Here is a 16,271-nt window from a genome sequence, read left to right on the forward strand (position 1 = left end):
TTTACTATCAGCCTATCCATTGGATATCTTGATGCTCTTTTCTTGACTCCAATTGAAGACCACCTAAAGAAAGCAATAATACCTGCTAATAATATTGTATGCTTATTATGAATTAGGAACCAAGTTTTTTGCAGATGAGGAAACTGGGGCATGGAGAAGTTAATCCTAATTATACAGTAAGTAAGTGCCAGAGCTGGGATTCAAATGTAAGCAGTTTGGCTCTGATGTCCACACTCTTTTATCATTTTAGAAAGAAAAGGAGAGGGGCTTCATTTTATGTTAGGGATCATTTATTTTAATGAAGAGAAAATTAAGAGGATTTATGCTCTTTAGAAATAAATTTTATACCAGCCACACTCCTATTGGAAAATTTGGGCTCCTTAGTAATTTGGAGAAAATTTTGTTAAATCTCTTATGAAATTTTTGTATACATTTTGCTTTAGGAAAATAAATGCAAAAACATGGCATACATTTAAAGTTTTATAAATATTAGATGAATTGCATGGTATTCTGGATGTGAACAATTTATTCATAAAAAATAAGCCTTATTGCTAACAAATTATATAATGTAGACAAAATGGACAAAGTCCTAGAAACACACAACTTAGCAAAACTGAATCAAGAAAAAATCGAAAATCCGAACAGACTTACAACAAGTGAAGAGATTGAACCAGTAATCAAAAACTTCCCAACAATGAAAAGATTAGGACCAGATGACTTCACTGATGAATTCTACCAAACATTTAAAGAAGAATTAACACTAATTTTTTTTTCAGACTCTTCCGAAAATAGGAGTGAACACTTCATAATTCTTCAGGTCAGCATTAACCTGGTACCAAAGCCAGAAAAAAGATACCTCAAGAAAAGAAAACTACAGACCCATATCCCATATAAATATGGATGCAAAAATTTTCAAAATCCTAGCAAACCAACTCCAAATGCTAATCCTTTAGCATGTTAAAAGGATTAAGCCCATGACCTAAATGAGATTTACTCCAAGAAAGCAAGGTTAAAAACTCAGTCAATACCACATTAATAGAATGAAGGTATTGAAACCACATGATCAAAAGCATTTGACATAATCCAACACCATTTCATGAATTAAAAAAAAAAAGATCAACAAATTAAGAATATAAGGGAACTTCCTCAACATGATAAAGAGTATTCGAAAAACTCACAGCTAACACCCTACGTAATGGGGAAAGACTAGATGTTTTCCCCATAAGATCACGAACAAGACAAAGATGCCTGGTTTTGCCACTGCTACTCAACACTGTACTGGAAGTTCTAGCCAGAGCAATTGACAAAAAAGAAATTAAAGAAAAAAAAAGAAAAGCATACAGATTGGAAAGGAACAAGTAAAACTACCTCTATTTGTAGGTGACATAAGCCTATATCTAGAAAATCCTACAGAACCCAGAAAAAGAAATAGTAGAGCTAATAAACAAAAAAAGTGTCAGGATTCAAGATCAACAACAAAACTCAGTTTGTATTATACCAGCAAAGAATAAATGGAGAAGGAAATTAAGAAAATGCTATTTATAATAGCATCAAAAAATTAAATGCATAGGAATAAATTTAACCCAGGAAGTGCAAGACTTGTACACTGAAAACTACAAAAACATTGCTGAAATTAAAGAACACTTAAATAAATGGAAAGATATCCTGTGTTCATGGATGAAAGAATCAATATTGTAAAAATGGCAGTATTCCCCATATCGACCTACAGATTCAAATACGATGCCTATCAAAACTCCAATGGCCTTTTTCATAGAAACAGAATGGTTGATACTAAAATTCATATGGAAGTACAAGGGATCTTGAATAGCCAAAACAATTTTGAAGTAGAACAAAGTTAGAGGACTCCCATTTCCCAATGTCAAAACTTACTACAAAGCTACAGTAATGAAGACAGTATGGTATTGGCATAAGGATAGATTTATAAATCAATGGAATAGAACTGAGAGTCCAGAAATATGGTCAGTTGAATTTTTTTTTTTTTAAAGTTCAAAACTTTAATGCATAGTGAAAGTACACACTTGAAGGGAGATGAGTGGGGCATTCTCCAAAGGAGAAGCCACAGTTGATTTTTGACAGGAGTGCCAAGGCCATTCAATGGGAAAGAATGGTCACTTCAAAAATGGTGCTGGGACAACTAGATATTCACATACACAATAATGAAGTTGGATCTTTGCCTCACATCATATACAAAGATGAACTCAAAAGGGATCAGGTCTAATTATAAGAACTACGACCATAAATGTTTTTTTTCTTTCTTAGAAGAAAACATAGCAGTAAATCTTTATGATTTGGCTTTGATAGTGGTTGCTTAACTATGATTCCAAAAGCACAAGCCACAAAAGAAAAAGTAGATAAATTGGATTTCAACAAAATTAAAAATATATGTGCATTAAAGGACACTATCAAGAAAATGAAAAGACAGCCCACAAAATGGGGAAAAATACTTGCAAATCATTTATCTGATATGGATCTAGTATAAAGAATTCTTACAACTCAACAACAAAAAGACAACCCAATTTTTAAAATGGACAATGGAACAGACATTTCTCCAAAGATACACAGATGGACCAGCAGCACATAACAATATATTCAACATCATTGTCATTAGGTAAATAGAAATCAAAACCACAGTGAATTGGGCTTTCTGCTAACTGATCATCTTCAACCTTCTGAATAATTACGGTTTTACTGTTTATTATTCTATACTTATGTATGCCTGTGTTTTATTTCAAATATTGCAAAAGAAATAAAGATATGGTCTCTTAAAAATATAAAGTTGTATCAACTGCTTAAAGAAAAAATAAATCAGAGTCAGTGGGGAAGCCAGTTCAAAAAACACACACAGTGAGATACCACTGCACACCCACAAGGATGACTATAATTTGAAAAGAGGATGAGGATGTAGAGAATTTGGACCTCTGTGTATTGCTGGTGGGAACTGTATTATGGTGCAGCTCCAATGGAAAACAGTTCTGTGGTTCCACGAAAAGTTAAACGTAGAATTAGCATGTGACTCAGCCATTCCATTCCTGGGTATATACCCAAAAGGGCAGAAAATAGCTTCAAACAAAACCTTGTGTGCAAACATTCATAGCACTATTCACTATGTAAAAGATAGAAACATTCAGGTGTTCTTCAACTGATGAATGGATAAACAAAATGTAGTATAAAATGAAATGCTGGTCCCTAAAAAGGAGTACAGTAACATGGTTACCACATGGATAAAACTTGAAAACATTATGCTAAGTAAAAGAAGCCAGGAACAAAAGGCCACATGTTGTATGATTCCATTTTTTATGAAATACCCAGAAAAGAACAATCCACAGAGACAGGTTAGTGATTATTGGGGCTTGAGGATAGGAGAAACGGGGTGACTGCTTAACGAGTAGAGCATTTCTTTTTTGGGGTGATAAAAATATTCTGAAACTAGCTAGTGGTAATGGTTACACAACATTGTGAGTTTACTAGACGTTAGTAATGATAAACTTTATTTATGTGTATTTTACCCCAATAAAAATGTTTTATATACATTATAAGTTGTTATTTAAATGTGACAACAATAAGCATTCTGTACACATCACTAGGATTAATTCCATATTCAAAGAGAACTTCTTTAAAAATTTGCAAGTAAGTGAGTTTTTAAAAAAAAAAATCTGTTAGAACAGCTCTTTGGATCTTAGTTCCAGTCTAAGAAGAGAGTGAAAAACAATGACAAATATTAAGGGAAAGTTTGAGAGCTCCTCCCCAATGCCTAGTATACAACAGGCATTCCTTACATGTTTGCTAAAAGTCTAAATAGGTATCATTTCAGAAACTCTGTGTAATAATTGACATTTTTGATAATATCATAATTCTTAGAAACAAATATTCAGTGAAATGATGTTTAGTTTATTAGTACTGGTTATAAATTCCCATGTAATACTTTGATTCTATTGAATTAGTTTTTAAATTGGAATTTAAAAAATCAAATGCTATGAAAAATTAAAGCCTATTTTTGGCATCATCATCCTGGGTCTCAGATACCATCTGTAGATATAAAAGAATGCACCAACTCCTCCCATCAGAGCCTCTGTCCTTGCTGCTAAGGCCTAAGGAGAGAACACATTTATCTTGTGTCTTCTCCTGGGCCTGAGCAACTCCAACTTCTAGTGACTCTCATGAAGAAATGCAGAAAAGTTACTCAATTTGGCAGCCAAAAGAGACTGTGGTCATAAACTCAATGTAGAACAAGGAGGAGGAATAGGTTTGGAGAAGATGATCAGATGATATATTTTATACTTACTGTCTTTGAAGTTCTGGAAGATCCTCTATTCATTTCTTCAATAAATATTTATTGAGGGTTTACAATATGCCAGGCACTGTTCTAGGCTCTGCAAATTCAGCAGTGATGAAACAAACAACTCTTGCCCTCAGAAGGCTTACTTTCTAGTACTGAAGATTTTCAACAGGTCAAGGAATTCCTGCCTCTGTGTTTCCACAAGGTCAACTTGCACAGGTAGACTGAATATATGGAGGTCTGCAGATTCCATCCCTCAGGCAGTTATTTCAACCCTGCAGCTTCTCCACATTATTTTGGAGTCATATACAGATGAAGAGGTAACTATAAGCCATAATTTGCATAAAATAATAACTTACATTTCCTACCACTCCTCTGCATGCATTCCTATGCTACATCAGCCTGGCTAGCTTCTTGCTTCCTGAACATGCTCCACTGCTTTCCCATTTCGATGCTCATGCTGCTTTCCACCCCTCCCCTAATGCCACCACATCATTACCACCACCACCAAATGTGAACAAGGAATTGTTTTTGTTCTGTGATTGAGAATCTGTGATATAGCAAACCACACTCGAGTAACACTGAGGCGACTGACCTCAAAGACTATATCATATTTATATTCAATAAATAGTGAAAGCCTATTATACAAAGGTATAAAATGCAAAAAATACATTTCTGAATGTATGTATATTCTGTGTATTCTGAATACACAGAAATTCATATTTCTGTGAATACAGAAATATGCCCCAATCTTGCCCTTACGGAACTAACATCCTTTCCCTCCTTTGTTTGATATTACTATATAAGATTTTAGTCTCTATATTGTTTTGCTCAGTGCCTAACTGATCAGAAAGTTTCTGGAACTCAGTTGGATTAACTCATTCTCCCAGTTCTCTGCAGCTTTGCTACTGCATTTCTGATAGAGAATCAGATAAGTCAGCTTTTGCCAGATTTATGACCCAGCGTTTTCCTTCTCTGAAGTTCTCACAGAACACAGTGATTCCTGTGCTTTTGCAAAGCCAGCTCTTTAAATGGCAGCTCCTCGACCACACTGCACCAGCTAACACTGAACAAGGACCCCATTCCTTCCACAAAGTTTATCCAATCCATGTCTTTTTTTAGCTTACCAGTTTATCATGTGGTATAGATTTATAAAGATACATAACTTTAAAGAAAAGCATTTTCTTAATTTAGGTTAATTCAGCTTCTTTATTACAAGTAGAATGTTTTCACTATTTTAAAAAGTGACAATAGACCTTTTCTGAGTAGAATTTATTAAGAAAAATAAAAACCATCTGGCAAGCCTTTAAATACAGTGTAATCATGACAACTTTAGTACTTGGCGCATGCCATCACTTATAAGCACAACTGAATTGACACTAAATTATTATTTGCTTGCCTGACCTATATTCTCTTCCAGGCACAAACTTAATATATAAGTAATATTTGTTCAATACATAAAACTATTTAAAACGCTTCAATCAAAGATATTTGCATATTAGTCACAAAGAAGTATGATCAAATAGAACTAATTTCAGGCTGGACAAAGACCCAATGCACTAAATATGGTTTTCAAGCTTCCCTGGCCTTGCATCTCAGCCCAAAGGAAAATAATTACCCAAGAATGGGGGGAAATAAGGGTGGCTGTAAAGGATATTTGTGATGCTAATACCTACACAGCGATCAGTACAATATTGTGACTCTTAATAATAAATACTGATAACTTTAATAGCTTTCTGTGAGCTAGCCACAGTTTTAAGTGCTTTACATGCACTTACATCCCTAGGCAGTGGACACTGTCATCGTCATCATCATCATCCCTATATCATAAAAAAGGAAACTGAGGCTTCAAGAAACAGAGGCTTCAAAAAATTAACCAAAGCCTGTTAGTAGCAGTACGTATATTAGGACCCAAAAGTCTGGTTCCAGAGTCTGTGCTTTTAGCCACTTCATTCTGCCCCTCTAAGAGGATCAAAGGCTAGAAAAACAGTCATGGTAACCTAGCTTTTAGTTTGCATTAGAGAGAGGAAGAACAATAAATAACAATAGAGTAGGACAGTGGACGTAAACTGAGTGTGCCATAGCTCTTTGACATGGTGAGTCAATGATGAATAAGCAAGTATGTGCCACCATGTTAAATGCAGCAAAACGACACCCCACACGTGGGAATGTGTTTCGTGGAAGTAACTCTAAGTACAGTTAATGATAGCTGATACAGGGTTAATGAAAACATTAATAAGCCTAAAATGCTTTCTTAAACTTTTGAAAATATAATGTAGGATCCTCTCCCTTTACATACATAACATAATATACTTTAAAGAGGTTGTGATTCGATTAATACATATAAGGCTTTGATAATGAGAAATATTAAACCTTTTTCCCTATATGCCAAGAAAAGTTTATAATCATGATAATTATCTTCTGCTTGCCTACATAATAATGTTAATTAGAGCTTTGAAAAAGTGTGTATCAGTGAGGATTGAGTTTGGCAGCACATAAACCTGCCAACAGAGACCTGACCTAATCTGAGGCTTTATTCTCAAATAAGAAGAAGAGGTGGACAGTACAGGGCTGGTTCGGTGGCTGCATATGCATCAATATCCTATACCCTTCCACCTGCTTTTCTTAACAAGTGACTTTCTGTACTTGTTGCCTTATGCTTGCAAGATAGCTACTTAATTCTAGCTTCATCTCTGCACTGCATGCCAGAAGAAATTCAGGGAAAGAGGAAACAGTTTGGCCTATATCAAAAGAGTAAACACCTTTCCTAGAAATACTTTGCAGACATTGACCTGAGTGTCATTAATCAGAATTGGTTAATGTCTTGGCCATCCTGAAAACTGCCCTAACTTTCAGGATGATCTGTATAATTTTCTGTCGGATCATAGGATCTAGCCTATGATCCTCTTAGAGGGGCAGAATGAAGTGGCTAATGATCCTCAGAAAATTATACAGATCCTCTTAGAGGGCAGAATGTAGTGTTTTACAAATTAACCAAAGGTTTAAACAGCTAAAATACATTAAATAAATGGTGTGTTTTCTCTTCTACCAGCAACATTATTGACATTTACTCAATATTTGGGGTAGTGGGAAAAATTTATAACTTCTCTGTTACATAAATTGTTTGCAATAAGAAATCATTATAGCAGAGATTGTACCAGATGATTGCTAAGGTTCCTCTCCCCTCCAGTATTCAGTGATGTAGAGTGAATAGTATCTGAATTTGGGTTCCCTATCCACCAGATATGACATCTTGGGGTTTCAATCCCAGTCAGACCCAGAATGCTACAAAATCATCACCTTTTGTTTAACCTACCTAATGCAGTGGCTCTCAACCATGGCTTCACATTAGGATGTGGCAGAATCTCCATTTTCAGTGGCAGAATTCTTGCCTGCTGTGCCAGAGACCCAGGTTCAATTCCTGGAGCCTGCCCATGCCAAAAAAAAAAAAGAAAAAAATTACATTTAAAAATGGATGCCTGGACTCCCTTCCAAATGTGATCTCTTAGGTTAGCAATCCCAGTCTGAACTCAAGTGATTCTCATGTGCAGCTACAATTGAGAACTATCTCCTAACCCCATCCCACACAATGGTGGCTCACTCTCCTTCTCTCAGTTTGTATCACTAACTTACCAACTTCTTCAAATCAATGCCCTTTGTGTTATATCAAGAGCAAGCTTGTCAAGCATTCTATAGAGTCATTTATTCACATAATTAGGATGAGATTATAAATCATTCTTATGTCCTCAGGACAAGTCCCTTAAGGACCACTGCTAGATAATCTTTACTAGCTCTTTTACTATGTGCAAGATATACAATTTAATTTGCTTTAAAACAACTTGCCATTTAGAGGTTTTCACAAATTTATATGGGATTCTCTCAATTTATACCAAATCAATGAGGCTTTATGATAATTTTATAGAAGAAATGGAATTTTTTAAACAAGGTTACTTAAGAAATTATTTACTAATAATCTAAAATGAAAAGTTGCTTATAAAATTATAACAACTCAGAGCAAACTTCGGTTTCTGGGTAATCTGGCTGAGTAAATTATTCAGCTCAATCATTCTACTTAAAACCGCCAAAACTTTTGAAAAAAATATAAAATATATTTTCTTTAGAACACTAAAGAATAGTCAAAATTTTAAGGGTTACAAGGATGAAAATCGAAGTGAAAGGAGAAACATGAAAAGATAAGCAGAACACTGAAGCTCTTGTGCTCTGAGGCCATTTGCCAAACCTGCAAACTTCTCTTTTGGTTTTGTGACCTGCCAGGGCATGGAAGAGAGAAGTCAAAACCAGGACATATCTAAGGTAGATAGACCCTCCCCTACAGAGAGGCAAGGTTAACATGCTTTGATTATATATGACAACACAGAGGATGCTGAGGCCAGATATGTGAGATATATGTCCCCTTTACATCTGTAACATTTCAAGTTTTCACTTATAGTGGGTAGTAACAGGCCATGTAATTCTGCCTATTATGTGCATGAGTGCATACACACACACACAAAAACACACACACACATACACAAGCAGACCCTTAATAGGTGCCTTTCTGTATGAGAGGATAAAGATAATGGCCTAGGTGCCGAGAAGAATTAACGTCAATAGAGGGCAGTAACTAAAGGAAATGTGAAGATAAGCCACTGATAGGAAGTTATAAATCCATGATTGGAAGTTTAATATTACTTAGATACAAATACTTCAAAATTCTGTGGAAAACAGCATAGTTGTGTAAAGAAGATGATTCTGCTGCTATGATGTATCAATCAGAATCTAATGAGGAAAGAGAAGCCATGGAGCAATTTAAACAGGAAAGTTTACCATAAAGAATTATTTACTATAGCAGGTGATTAGAGTTACAAAGGATTGTCTAATTAACAGGGTCTGGGATTTGATTTTGCCCTACTTACAAGCTATTAAATTAGCCTATTATTTATGGATTCTGGCAGAAGACATGAAATTCCTGGATCAGAGAGAAAGACTGTATTTCAAAGCACAGAGAGCAGTATGAGCATAAAGTTTGGGTCAATTCCCCTTGCCTCCCCCTCCCCTAAATCCCACAGGAGCAATACAGAGGAGCTGGGTTAGGTGCTACACATGCAGTGACTTTGCATCACAGCCAAGGAACACTGAGCTTGGGAAATCCACTGCCCATATGGTAAGTAAAGGTCAACCTGCTCTTTGTCCTCAAGGTTATTCACCACAAACACAAACCTGGGAAATGGTCTAGGTAAATTAAATAGGGACACTCGAGCCAGTGGCAGATTGCATCTCTCCTTCTTCCTGCAATGATCTCCAGCACCCTCTAATGGCAAAACTTAACACTGGACCAACAAGCAAAAGAGAAATACCTATTTTCACAGAGCAGGCAATGAAGGTTGGATTTGGAGATTAAAAGCAACAAATTACGAATTAGAAGCAACAAATCAGTAAGTGGCATAAATGATTATCAGTAGTCCCAGGCACAGCTAAATGAAGATCTGAAACTATAGAATAAAAGGAAGAAGTGATTCAGTTCATTTTAACAAATGTGTGTGTGTGTGTGTGTGTGTGTGTGTGTGAAGAGAGAGAGAGAGACAGAGAGAGAGAAAGGAATATCTCCAATAGATGCTGAGAGCTGAAGAAACTAAGAAAGACATAATTCCTAATGTTTAAGGAGCTCACAAGCTGATGGCAGCACAAATACTATTTACAACCAATCATAAAATAATGTCCCAGGCAGTGTTTTACATCCATGAGTTCATTTAATACAAAAGGAGAAAAGGAGAGAAACAGTTTAGTAGAAAAGAAACATATGAACAGATTATTCCAGTGCACAGAGATAATAAAAGAGATAGATATGAGCGATAAGAAGAATTCAGAAGAAGTATGGTATCTAAATTAAGAAAAATAAGAGTCCCTTCAATGGTTAGCACACCTCAAATAATATGTTAAGATTTAGATACCACTCATTAAATGGATTATGGAAAAGTAAACATTTTCAGAAATAAATTCAATTTATTTTGGTAAACATTGTTTAATACCTACAAGATGCTAGTTAAAGAATGCAATAATTTTATTAACTGAATGCTGGACTCAGCTCTATAGTAACTATTCTCTTACATCTTTTAGCTGCCTACTTACAGATCACCTATTTGTGGCAATGATTTTCTAATCATATTTTCTATGGAGAAAATAGAAAGGTAGTTCTATTGGTTCATCCATTCTGTTATTATAGATAGTTTAGAAAAGCCTCTTTTAGCTTTATAACTTTTTTTTTTAATTTTTTTATTAATCAAAAAAAAGAAAAGAAATTAACACAACATTTAGAAATCATTCCATTCTACACATGCACTCAGTAATTCTTAGTATCATCACATAGATGTATGATCATCATTTCTTAGTACATTTGCATCGATTTAGGAAAAGAACTAGCAAAACAGCAGAAAAAGATATAGAATGTTAATATAGAGAAGAGAATTAAAATAATAATACTAATAATATATATATATATATAAAGGAAAAAGAAAAAAACAAAAACAAAAGATACAAACACACAAACAAACAAACAAAAAACCATATTTCAGGTGCAGCTTCATTCAGTGTTCCAACCTAGTTACATTACACTTAGGTATTATTGTGCTGTCCATTTTTGAGTTTTTGTATCTAGTCCTGTTGCACAGTCTGTATCCCTTCAGCTCCAATTACCCATTATCTTACCCTGTTTCTAACTCCTGCTGGTCTCTGTTACCAATGATATAGTCCAAGCTGATTCTCGAATGTCGGTTCACATCAGTGGGACCATACAGTATTTGTCCTTTAGTTTTTGGCTAGACTCACTCAGCATAATGTTCTCTAGGTCCATCTATGTTATTACATGCTTCATAAGTTTAGTCTGTCTTAAAGCTGCATAATATTCCATCGTAGGTATACGCCACAGTTTGTTTAGCCACTCGTCTGTTGATGGGCATTTTGGCTGTTTCCATCTCTTTGAAGTTGTAGATAATGCTTCTATAAACACTGGTGTGCAAATGTCCGTCTGTGTCTTTGCCCTTAAGTCCTTTGAGTAGATACCTAGCAGTGGTATTGCTGGGTCGTAATCCATTCTGCCATTCTATGTCTTTTGATTGGGAAATTCACTCCATTAACTTTTAGTGTTATTACTGTTTGGATAGTATTTTCCTCTACCATTTTGGCTTTTGTATTATATATATCATATCTGATTTTCCTTCTTTCTACACTTTACTCCATACCTCGCTCTTCTGTCTTTTCGTATCTGACTCTAGTGCTCCCTTTAGTATTTCTTGCAGAGCTGGTCTCTTGGTCACAAATTCTCTCAGTGACTTTTTGTCTATAAATGTTTTAATTTCTCCTTCATTTTTGAAGGACAATTTTGCTGGATATAGGAGTCTTGGTTGGCAGTTTTTCTCTTTTAGTGATTTAAATATATCATCCCACTGTCTTCTAGCTTCCATGGTTTCTGCTGAGAAATCTACACATAGTCTTATTGGGTTTCCCTTGTATGTGACAGATTGTTTTTCTCTTGCTGCTTTCAAGATCCTCTCTTTCTCTTTGACCTCTGACATTCTAACTAGTAAATGTCTTGGAGAACGCCTATTTGGGTCTATTCTCTTTGGGGTGCGCTGCACTTCTTGGATCTGTATATTTAGGTCTTTCATAAGAGTTGGGAAATTTTCAGTGATAATTTCTTCCATTAGTTTTTCTCCTCCTTTTCCCTTCTCTTCTCCTTCTGGGACACCCACAACACGTATATTTGTGCGCTTCATATTGTCATTCAGTTCCCTGATTCCCTGCTCAAGTTTTTCCATTCTTTTCCCTATAGTTTCTGTTTCTTTTTGGAATTCAGATGTTCCATCCTCCAGTTCACTAATTGTAGCTTCTGTCTCTTTAGATCTACCATTGTAGGTATCCATTGTTTTTTCCATTTTTTCTTCTTTGTCCTTCACTCCCACAAGTTCTGTGATTTGTTTTTTCAGATTTTCTATTTCTTCTTTTTGTTCAGCCCATATCTTCTTCATGTCCTCCCTCAATTTATTGATTTGGTTTTTGAAGAGTTTTTCCATTTCTGTTCGTATATTCAGCATTAGTTGTCTCAGCTCCTGTATCTCATTTGAACTATTGGTTTGTTCCTTTGATTGGGCCATATCTTCAATTTTCCGAGCATCATCCATTATTTTCTGCTGGTGTCTGGGCATTTGATCAGATCTCCCTGGGTGTGGGACCCAGCTGGTTGAAAGGTTTTTCTGTGGAATCTCTGGGCTCTGTTTTTCTTTTCCTGCCCAGTAGGTGGCGCTCGTGGCGGTCGTTTGTCTGCGGGGCAGTCGGCCCGGGAAACCGCGTGTGGAGGCGGGGGTCGCTGGCCGTGGCTTGGGGGAGTGCCGGTCCAAATTGCCCAGCTGGCCCCAGACGCCAAGCGTGACGGGAGGGCCCCGCTATCCAATGTTCCCAGTCAGACCGGGGAGCCACGTGCGTGGAGGGGACCCCAGACGCCAGCCACCCCAGCCGGGAAAACGTGCACCCCTCGGGTATCTCACAGCAGTGGATTCTCCCTACCCGTTTAGCCGTTCCAGAATGGGGTACGCTGTCTTTTTTGGTCTCTGTCGTGACTCCGGGAGCTGTTTTGTATTGTTTCTGTTGCTTTAGTTGCTTTTCTGGAGGAGGAACTAAGACCCGCGCGTCTTACTAAGCCGCCATCTTCTCCGGAAGTTCCAACAACACACTTTTAAACAATCTGGGTAGGGATAGATGGTAGAGGCCACGCTCTCCAGCAGCGGAAGTCAGCTTTATAACTTATTATTGGTAATGTCATGTAAATTTGTAAGATTGTTATCAAATTTGGAAAACACTATCAAGTCTCTTCCATGCGTATGCTGCTTCTCTTCTACGTTCCTATACTTCTCTGCTTCCCCTATTTTGGGGTATGTTTCTATCATGATTCTACCCCGAGCCCTGTACCTTCATGTCACAACCTAAACCAACAATTACTTATACATGAAAGTGAGGAACAGATTATTAACCACTGATTTTGTCAATTAGCAGTTTCTATGCTATAGAGACAGTAGTGTGCTGGTAAATATTTAACAACTGGTTCTCTGGGGAGTAAGGGATAGGGAGAAATCTCTCTGATTGGGAGCGTTTGCCAATTTCCATGTTGTAAATACTTCCACCAGGTCCGATTTTAAGCTACCAGCATGACATCACTGCACTCAAATTTGGGAAGATATGTCGTCAATCAGTCCCCAAGAACTAATGTGAGCACACCACAGAGTAGAAGGATAAAAGCTAGATTGCACTGGCTTGATTAGACAATGGGGAGAAGAATGACTGAAGTATTTTTCCTCAGAGGAAACTTAGGAATCTAAGGGAGACCTTACGGAACTATAATTTCATTAATTCATACTCCCCAAAGAAGAACTTTATTTCTTTTTTTAAAAAAAGCTTTTAATTTTGAAATACTTTCTAACTTACAAAAGTTAGTAAAAATAATACAAAACTCACACAGAGAACTCCAACATATCCCCTCCCCCCAGATACCCAGATCCACCAATTTTAACATTTTGCCATATAATTCTATCAATCTCTGTCTCTCTCTCTCTCTAAACCTTTGAGAATAAGTTGTATACATCATGCCCCTTAAACACATAATACTTCCATGTACATTTTCTATGTAATCACCTTAAGTACAGTTAAGTTCAAGAAATTTAACACTGATATAAAGCTTACAGTCTTATTTCTATTTAGAGCATCTGAAAAGCAGTTAAATGTTTGTTCTGTTAAATTCTAAATCATGGATGCTGTTAACAAAGAAAAGAATTTGTTGGCTGGCAATTACTTTTTATCATTCAAAATATAAGCAGTATTCTCATTGTCTCAGAACCTCTGATAGAAACATACTAGACTTAATAATTACCCTCACATTTCCTGAGAGCACAGTAGTTTCTGTCCCACCTTTCATATCCAGTCCAACTTAGTTTATGCCTTACTTAAACTGATGTTACTGTCCCATTCTCCAAGAAACCAGAAAGCATCTCCACATCATTTAAATATGTGTGGCTAATTAAATTGTTTAAATGGGCAAAACTTGAAGGTAATTTACAAAAAAGAATATCAAAATAGTCAATGAATACATGCAAAAGTGTTCAACAAGTTTAGTCATTAGATAAATGCAAGTTAAAACTATGAGATAGCACTCACTACATACCACACTGAAATAAAATTTTAAAAGATTGTTGATTGAAAATATTGGTCAGGATAGAGCAGTGAGAACTCTCACATAATGCTGGTAGAAGTCTAAGTTGTAATAACCATGTTGTAAAGATGTCTGTCAATGCACATCAAGGTTCATATATTCACAATAGCTAAAAGATGGAAGTAATCTAAGTGTCCATCAACTGATGAATGGATAAAGAAATGTGGTAAAGACAATGGAATATTTTTCAGCCATAAAAAGGAATAAAGTCCTGATAATACGTAACAACATGGATGACTCTTATGGGAAGGAACACAACAGACCTTGGAAAATCTACATTTTTTTTTACCAATAATATCAGACCAAAGTCCATCTGATTTCGCTGCTGCACCCATTTAAAACTGGATAAGAGTACCAGAACAACCCAATTGGAGAATTAACCTATTTAAATAAAAACACAGATGGTATTTAAATAATTTAAATTCTATTTTGTTAAAGTCGTAAGGCCAGGAGCAGAGCAAGGAATGCATGTGCAGTGCTGGCAGAGGGAGCCATGGTGGCCCAATGTGGCTATTGGAGTCTAAGTGGGGTGAGGGAAGTGTCCTGTAGAGAGGCAGCCTGCCATAGGGTGTCAGAGCCCAAGCAGGGTAAGGAGAGTATTCACAGTGGGATGGCCTGGCATGGACTGTCAGGGCATGAGTAGGGTGAAGGTCAGTAGGCATGAGATGTCAGGGTAAGGAGGGCATTCATGAGGGGGGACAGCCTGGAAAGGAAAGTCAGCCCTTAGAAGGGAGAGGAGGGCATCCATTGTAGAGGTGGGTATGGTAGCAAAGATTAAAGATCAGTTGCATACAAGAGGATTGATCAAGTTAGTAAATATATTAAGATAATGAAAGACAAGTTTCTCACTGTTGTAGAAGGGAATTATGAATACAAAAAAGAAGAAAACTAAAATGAACCCTGTGATATTGAATTGCAATTGGACATATTGGTATGAATTCATGGTTTTCAATATATATAGATATAGAAATAAATATATGCAAGCATGTATATGTATACATATATGTGAGAATATACAAGCATACCTCATTTTATTGCACTTCACTTTGTTGTGCTTTGCAGATATTGTGTTTTTTACAAATGGAAGCTTTAGGGCAACCCTACATGGAGTAGATCTATTGGCACCATTTTTCCAAAAGCATATGCTCACTTCATGTCCCTGTGTCACGTTTTGACAATTCTTGCAATATTTCAAACTTTTCCAATACTATTATATCTTAAACAGTGATCTGTGGTCAATGATCTTTGATGTTATCATAATTGTTTGGGGGCACCACAAATCACGCCCATATTAGACACATGTTGTGTGCATTCTTACTGCTCCACCCACTAGCCATTCCCTCATTTCCCTCCCTCTCCTCAGGCCTTCTATTCTCTAAAACACACCAATGAAATTAGACCAATTAATAACCCTGCAGTTACCTTGTAAGTCTTAAGTGAAAGGAAGAATCTCACGTCTCTCACTTTAAATCAAAACCTAGAACTGATTAAGTTTAATGAAAAGGCATTCGCATTTAATGAGGAAGGCCTGAAAGCTAGGCCTCTTTGCCAAACAGTTAGCGAAGCTGTGAATTCAAAGTAAAAGTTCTAAAAGGAAATTAAAATTACTACCACAAATGATAAGAAAGCAAATCAGCCTGATTGTTGATATGGAGAAAGTTTGAGAGATCTGGATAGAAGATCAAACCCACCACAACATCCCCTTAAGCCAAAATCTAA

General features: G+C 36.3%; 1 protein-coding gene and 1 long non-coding RNA gene across 5 annotated transcripts in view; one reads left to right on the forward strand and one right to left on the reverse strand.

The window, feature by feature from the left end:
• The window catches only part of KLHL5 (kelch like family member 5), a 97,275-nt gene extending 96,343 nt beyond the window's left edge, over positions 1-932 (forward strand). The window contains exon 14 of the mRNA XM_077136620.1: positions 777-932. Within this exon, the coding sequence (XP_076992735.1) occupies positions 777-809 (33 nt within the window). The 3' untranslated portion in view covers positions 810-932. The remainder of the gene's footprint in view (positions 1-776) is intronic.
• The window catches only part of LOC143663148 (uncharacterized), an 85,810-nt gene that overhangs the window by 65,735 nt on the left and 3,804 nt on the right, over positions 1-16,271 (reverse strand). For all 4 annotated transcript variants that reach the window (XR_013165832.1, XR_013165831.1, XR_013165830.1 and 1 more), the window contains exon 2: positions 7,614-7,725. This is a non-coding gene — a long non-coding RNA (uncharacterized LOC143663148). The remainder of the gene's footprint in view (positions 1-7,613; positions 7,726-16,271) is intronic.

The sequence above is a fragment of the Tamandua tetradactyla genome, chromosome 19 (genome assembly GCF_023851605.1).
Source record: "Tamandua tetradactyla isolate mTamTet1 chromosome 19, mTamTet1.pri, whole genome shotgun sequence".
Classification (NCBI taxonomy): domain Eukaryota; kingdom Metazoa; phylum Chordata; class Mammalia; order Pilosa; family Myrmecophagidae; genus Tamandua; species Tamandua tetradactyla.